Source organism: Halichoeres trimaculatus, unplaced genomic scaffold, assembly GCF_033239565.1.
Source record: "Halichoeres trimaculatus isolate MK-OKI-2021-1 unplaced genomic scaffold, fHalTri1.1 fHalTri1_scaffold_9, whole genome shotgun sequence".
NCBI lineage: Eukaryota > Metazoa > Chordata > Actinopteri > Labriformes > Labridae > Halichoeres > Halichoeres trimaculatus.
In genome coordinates this window covers 27391929-27398559 of record NW_027437188.1, presented here as the reverse complement: position 1 = coordinate 27398559, position 6631 = coordinate 27391929, and the positions used below count along the sequence as shown (strand labels likewise).

General features: G+C 42.0%; 1 protein-coding gene across 1 annotated transcript; it reads right to left on the bottom strand.

Moving 5' to 3' along the window:
* On the bottom strand, positions 1-4167 carry proca1 (protein interacting with cyclin A1). Its single transcript, XM_074679800.1, has 4 exons — positions 3461-4167; positions 3225-3357; positions 2002-2136; positions 1-1899 (listed from the first exon to the last, which is right to left on the bottom strand). Exons 1-4 carry the CDS (start codon positions 3987-3989, stop codon positions 192-194), a joined length of 2505 nt encoding a protein of 834 aa, XP_074535901.1. The 5' UTR covers positions 3990-4167; the 3' UTR covers positions 1-191.
* Between the last annotated feature and the right edge of the window lie 2464 nt (positions 4168-6631).

Below are 6631 nucleotides of genomic sequence, written 5' to 3'. Positions count from 1 at the left end.
TTTATTTTACACATGCAGCATACAGTTTCTCCAAGCATGATTCCCACAACACATTCAAATATGATTTCTGTTCATTTATGTGATTAAAGTTCTGAACCTTAAAGGCTTACTCTGGATATGTAAAGTTATATGGTTGTATCTCATATATTGCAGGTGTATGTGATTAACATGAGCTAGCACCTAAAAGCTCACTAATGTCTAGAAAACAACGCTGCTTTCCTTCTCTTTTTCCTGATGAATTGTGCTTTTGCTTTCTCGATAGATAACTGAAGTGGACTCATGATAGGTGTAGCTAAGGTGGTCTTGTAGGTCTGCAGGCTCATATCTACTGTGGTGGTGGCTTTGGATGGCATGGTTGTAAATGCAATTGGTGTTAGTTCAGTTTGTTCAAGCAAAGACATGCCGTCAGCAGGAGAAAGAGGCAACGCTTTCTTTCTTGGCTTTCTTAGCTGTCTGAATGTCTGCTTGTGTGTTTTTGTAATGATAGAAGGGGCCACTGTGGTAGTAGAAAGTCTCCATTCAGTATGAGTTTCTGTTACGTCTTTGGGCCTGCTAATTGTAGCAGTAGATGCTGGGATGTCCAGTGCGTTGCTTGTCCCTGGAGCAGAGAGAAATGGAAGCACGTTGTCAGAGCTGCTCTGAGAAAGCGGATTGTCACTTTGCTGAGACAAAACTGTCTTCCTCCTTCTGCTTCTCAACCCTCTTCCTTTCAGCTTTTGCCTTTTCAAAACACTATAGGAGGAGTTCAGAGCTGTAACATGGACACTCATCTGTCCTGCATGAAAGTGCTGCCTGTGTGAGACCTGCTGCTCTGTGGTGGGCAGCGAGGGCACGATGGGAGTCTCAGTGAGAGGGATCGCTTTCAGATTGTCCGTAGAGGAATGTTCATGGGCGATGGCCACAATGGGAGAAGCCGAACCGACTCTCCTCCTTTTATTCCTTCCTTCTCTGTCTCCTCTCTCCTTTGACCTGTTTCTTTTGACTTTGGGGATTACAATGGGCATCCTGGCAATGCTGAGGATAGGTCGCTTCTCAGTGTCACTCTCAGTGCTTTGTTGTTCGAGCCTTGCTGTTGGATCTATGGTAATGGTGGAGGGGACAGAAGTGGTTTTTGGGTCGTTTGTTGTGTTAGTAACAAGTTTCTCAGGAGAAGGAATTTCCTTGCCCTTCTTGCGCCTCCCTTTCCGTAGCCTTCTGGTTTTTGCTTTTTGTGACACTACTGTTGTCGGGCTCGTAGGGGAAGAAGTTTTTACCGTAGACTCACTCAGCTCCACTGGCTTCTCCTCCACCACTGTGCTTGTTGTTATGGACGCAGGCTCTCCCATTGCTGGTTCATCTTTCATGACTTCATTGGAAGGCTCTTCTCTGTCTCCGGGCTCATATTCCCTGTCTTTGGCACCACTTGTGGAAGATGGGTCGTGTTTGTGTGACTCACTGATGAAGTTACTGAGAGAAATGACGTCTTCTGCTTTGTTCCCAGCGGTGGACACTGCAGCTCCTTCCTCGGCTTTAACTGCCTCTGCTTTCTGCTTCCTCTTCCTCCCTTTTCCTTTTCCTTTCTGCTTTTTGGTCTTTTTCTTCTTCTTTCTCTTCTTCTTCTCTGAGCTTTGTGTGTTTACCTTATCAGGGTCGGTGGTGGAACTTTGAGAGGTGGAGACCGTAGCAAGGACCTTGATGAAGTCCTCAGCAGCTGTGACGACATTTCTAAGTGAAGGCTCTTCAGGGCTTGATACTGAAGACTGAGTCGTAGTCTCAGGTTTCTTTTCTTCCCTGCTGTTACTGGACTCTTTCCTCATGGGAGGAGCACGTGTCAGCACATCGATGACGTCAATACCACCAAAGTCATATGGGACCGCCTCTTTCAGCACGGCAATTGGAAACTTCTGATAGCGTTTACACCTACAAGAGAGCAACAAGAGGGTGGAGGTTTCAGAAAGTAGTTCAGCTCAAAGTGCTGCAAATCTACTTAAGAGTTCAACACAGGGGTCCACTGATACTCACATGCCATACCAGTGGCGCTCAGCACACTGCTCTTCAAAAGCAAACTCAAAACAAGGCACACCAATGACATTAAAAAACGCCTGACCAACCACTCTGGAAGATGTGTCATTAACTTTCCTGAGACAGGCTTTCAACCTGCAGAAAGAAAAGGACAAAAAAAACATTCAAATTTAACCACTTTTTTTTTTCGTTTTTAAATGTTGCTGTGAATGCAGCTCTGCAGATGCTCCCTGCTCTCATTAAACAATGTATCTATTTTATTATAAGATAAAAGATATCCAGACATATTGCATATCACATTAAATAAAGCAACTGCAAGAAATCAACCAGAGTATAAAAGTGATCTCATTTCATTGTGAGTAAGTTTTACCCAAGTTAGCTTAAATCTCAGTGAGCATTACTTACATATTACTCTGATTATAATTTTAAGTGTTACCTCATGCCTCACCTATATAAACCTTCTTGAACAGCAGCTTTGATCACACATGACTTCATCTTAAATGAGTCAGCACATATTTCAACAGCTATTTGTGAAACCAAAGTGACATTTGATTAGAAGTACTTATGAATGCATCACAGAAATAAGAAAAAAAGGGTCTGTAATAAGTTTGACTGATTTGACTGAAGATCATTGTGCAGTTTCCGACACAATTTGAAGTTTTCAAATGCACCTATTAGTCAGTTGATAATGCTTTTTAACCTCTGGACGTGTATGGCGAGTGCACAATGTGATACAAGTAAAAAGTAGCCGACAAATAAGCAGTTTCTTCTTAATCTGATTTAGGAAAAAGGTGTGAAATGTGATTTTTATTAAATCTAGGGGTATTTTCTCATCTTCTGATCCTTCTTCTGAGTCATCTTAAAGACTGCAGCAAAGTGGCATGAAGTAGATGTCATGTCTGTTATCTAATGCTCATTTCAAGATTATAATAACATTTTTTAACATTTTTAATTGTATAACAATAATATCTGCAGTAACTTACTGGAAAGGTATTTTTCAATGTCCTACACCAAAGTAATGTTGGAAAAAAAAAATCAGAAAGAATACTGTTAATTACAGTGATGTGTATAATTTGCAGCAACCTTTTTACAGTGTATCAAACCCCCCTCACTCTGAACGCAGTCACCTTTTCATGGCAAGTTTAGAGATGAAACATTTTTGTGCAACTAAACCCAAAATATTTTGTGCATAGAGCCTTTAGTACACGGATGCTTGCACTTACGCGTTGTCACAGTCACAGTGGCAGATAGAGTGCCACTTAAAGTTAGTGTAGCCATAGTTAGAGGAGAAGGCGTGGATGACATGCGGGCAGTGGTCGTGGACACGGCAGCAGCTGTCCGTCTCTGCAAACTCTCCTGCAACACGGAGGTCACAACCCGGTTGGTATTTGGCAGATTCCCATATAAAGTGCACATGATCACCTTAATCTGCTTAAAGAAATGAAATTATATAACCTACCTAACTGGTCATAATTGTCAGCCATGTTTCCAGCTCCACACCACAGGGTCCCCGGATAAGTGAATCCTCTCTTGGATCTCTTTAATATCTTGTCCTGCAGCGCAGAGTCATCACTTTCATCCTTTCCCATCCTGCTGCTGCGCTCCGACCTTTCTTTGAACTCCTTGCACATCAGTTTGGCTTCTTCCAAGCGCGCATAGCGCGTCTCCACTCGTTGCAAGGTCATCTGCTCTCCCAATCCCATCCTGCAGTCATGCATGAACGACTTCACCTCCGCCTGGTTCACTATGATGGAGCAATTCACAAGCTTCCCAGCGGGGCTGACGAAGGAGCGAACAGCCTCAGCTCCATCTGACACCTGGTAGAGGAAATTCTCCCTCATGGTGGACATTGTTGCGCAAAAGGTGCCATTGAGCATGTATAACATTTCTTTGCTTTCTTTTTCTGCGTCCAAAGCGCGGCTCAGGAAGTCGCCCTTGACAAAGTTTCTGTCCAAATAAGACAGAAAGACAAAGAAGACCGACCACATGATGCGGCGAGTGGCACTTTCAGCACCACGCGTAATCGAGACAGCTCCTCACGGTTTTCCTGCGCTCTCGAGCAGCCCTCCCTCTTTTAAGGCGACGCGCAAGTGGTGTGATTATTAATACGATAAATGGCAAAGCTGGGAGGAGTTAGACGAATTAACCTCTCTAGATTTCCAGCCTGGTCTGAGTATCTCTATCTATCACACCATTAGAGAGCGCACACTTCAAAGACGTGTCCCACCATGCGTTAAAATGAGAACCAACGCGTGGTGGAGTGATTGATCTGGTGCCAACAAATGCTTTCACTCACTCCACAATAATGCAGTGATCCTTACTATGCATACTGTGCGGTGACTCACTGAACTACAACGTGCGGACGGAGAGGAGAGGGTGAATTAGTGGGTGTGTAGCGCATGAACTCCACATCCTTTCAGTGAGAGAGTGAGATGAACGAAAGTGACCTCCCAGCCCCCTCAGCTCAGGCCTGCAGAAAGTGGAGATTTACTTTGGGAACACGCATGGAGGAGGTTCCTGCTCGCCCCTCTTCCCATGGTAACAGGCATGGGGTGACTGTGCCAACCTAGGAGATTGGACATCTTTCAAATGCCACAAAACAGGCAGTGAATTGGTGATGACCTAAATCACAATGTAGGGACTAAAGTCTTTCATTGAGGAATGTGGAGAAAGGTTGGCGCTGTCACACGCAAACATCTCTGACTGAGGGTTGAACTGATTCAGAGAAAAACGCTCCTTACTCACGATCCTGAGCAGATTACATATCAGCCGAATTAACCCAAATCACACTTTCCAACCGCCTCTGGCATTTTTCACCCACCCTCTCACCTTTTGGTTGAGCAGCACTGAGAGCCCTGATGTGGTCATTTCTTATTTGATAAACAATCTCAACCAGTGAGATTGCTGTGTGTCTATAATGAGTAATTTGGTAAACCCACCCCCTGTCAGAAAAATCTGATAATGAGTGTTTTTATCAATGGAAAATGGAATATCACTGCCGTTGAGTGTGCACATTTTCCCTCCTGGGGAAGCCCTGGGAATAATTAACAGAAGATAGGGGAATAAGAGCTTAAAATATGTGCACAAGTGCTCAATTTCAAATATTATCCAACCCAAAGCACACATAAACGCAGTTGTTTGATAACATTTAAAAAGCTGCACCTTCTGCACAACTCTAACTCCAAATGACAGAATATTCTCTGGACTTATCACCAAACTGTGATAAAAGCAATTTGACAGAAACAACTTGAATGCACAGCTTGGAGAATTTTGAATCTTTAATTTTCTCTCAAAAGTTTAAGGTTAAGATGGAAAAAGAAAGCAACACTGGCTATTCAATTTTTAGAGAGTAGGGGAGAATGGGGTTGGTTGTCACACCGATTATACCTTGCCACCAGAGGGTGCTGTTTCTCAAATTGTGGTAAGGAAATTTTTGGAATTGGGAACAGGACTCACCTACATAGTCTTCTCCGGAGTAAGACAGCTGAACTTGAGGTCAGTGGATTTTTTGTGTTTTTCATGTCAAATTTTAATTATTCAGCTCCTCAGTATTTTTCTTCTGGGCTTTTACACAATGGGTTTGTAACAAAACAATCCTTACTCCAAAAAAGTGTGAAGGGGGAGCTATAGCTTAGTTTGTTGTTCGCTGTTTACTAGCTAGCTAACTTACTTCTTGTTATATGGTTGTTAGCCTTGATGCTAGCAAGAAACTCCAGTTTAGGTTGGTGGCCATATTCTCTTTGGTGTTGGCTGACATATATGTATATGTTATATACAGTTGGCTTGTAGATGTGATACCTGTTCATACTGTTGCTCATTTTGGGTTAAGATGCATTCAATTATGTATTTGTCCACTTGTCAGTGCATTTAAACTTTCAAATTTAGTTGTGCTTTTTAGATTTTACCCATTAAAACATTGTGACAAACAATCCCATAGTGTGTGACAACTATCCCCAAGATGAGTTGGAAAATGAAAGGGATTTACATTTAAAGCCAACATCTTAAGCTTCAATTTAATGTAGGAATAACCGTTGAAAGATGTTTTGATGATGAGCAATTCACAGTAAAGTTAAAAGTGTGATTACCAAATTTTCCCCCCAATTTATTTCTGAAAGCAAACTCAAGAAACGTGAAAACATTTGGCTCCTGCTGATCTTCTTTTTGCATAGTTGAAATAATCAGTTAAACACTGAAAATGCAATGTAATGGGGCACTCCTTGGAGGATTAAAGGAGAGATGGGGGGAGGGGATACATTTTTGTTCTGCTGTTGATGCTTTCTAGAGATCTTGTTTTCCATAATGAAAAACATTAAAGCAGTAAAACATCTGGAAAGAAGACCGAATGTGTAGGTAAATGATTTTGAAGAGGTGTAATGTGCCTCATTTCTTGTAGGTCTTAATCAGTCTTGGGTTTCTGAATGTGAATGTCTCCATAAATCATCAGCAGATCATCATAAAGGAGAACACTGATGTGTTTACTTTGGTTTGAATGCACTGGGAGAATGCTGTAGGGATTGACCCAATAATTTTGATAATAATTTTTTAAGAATTAGTGGAAAGTAGAGAAACTAGAAAGACAAAAAAAGAGACTTGATTGAAATTTAAAACAGTTCCAATCAAAAGTGTTTAT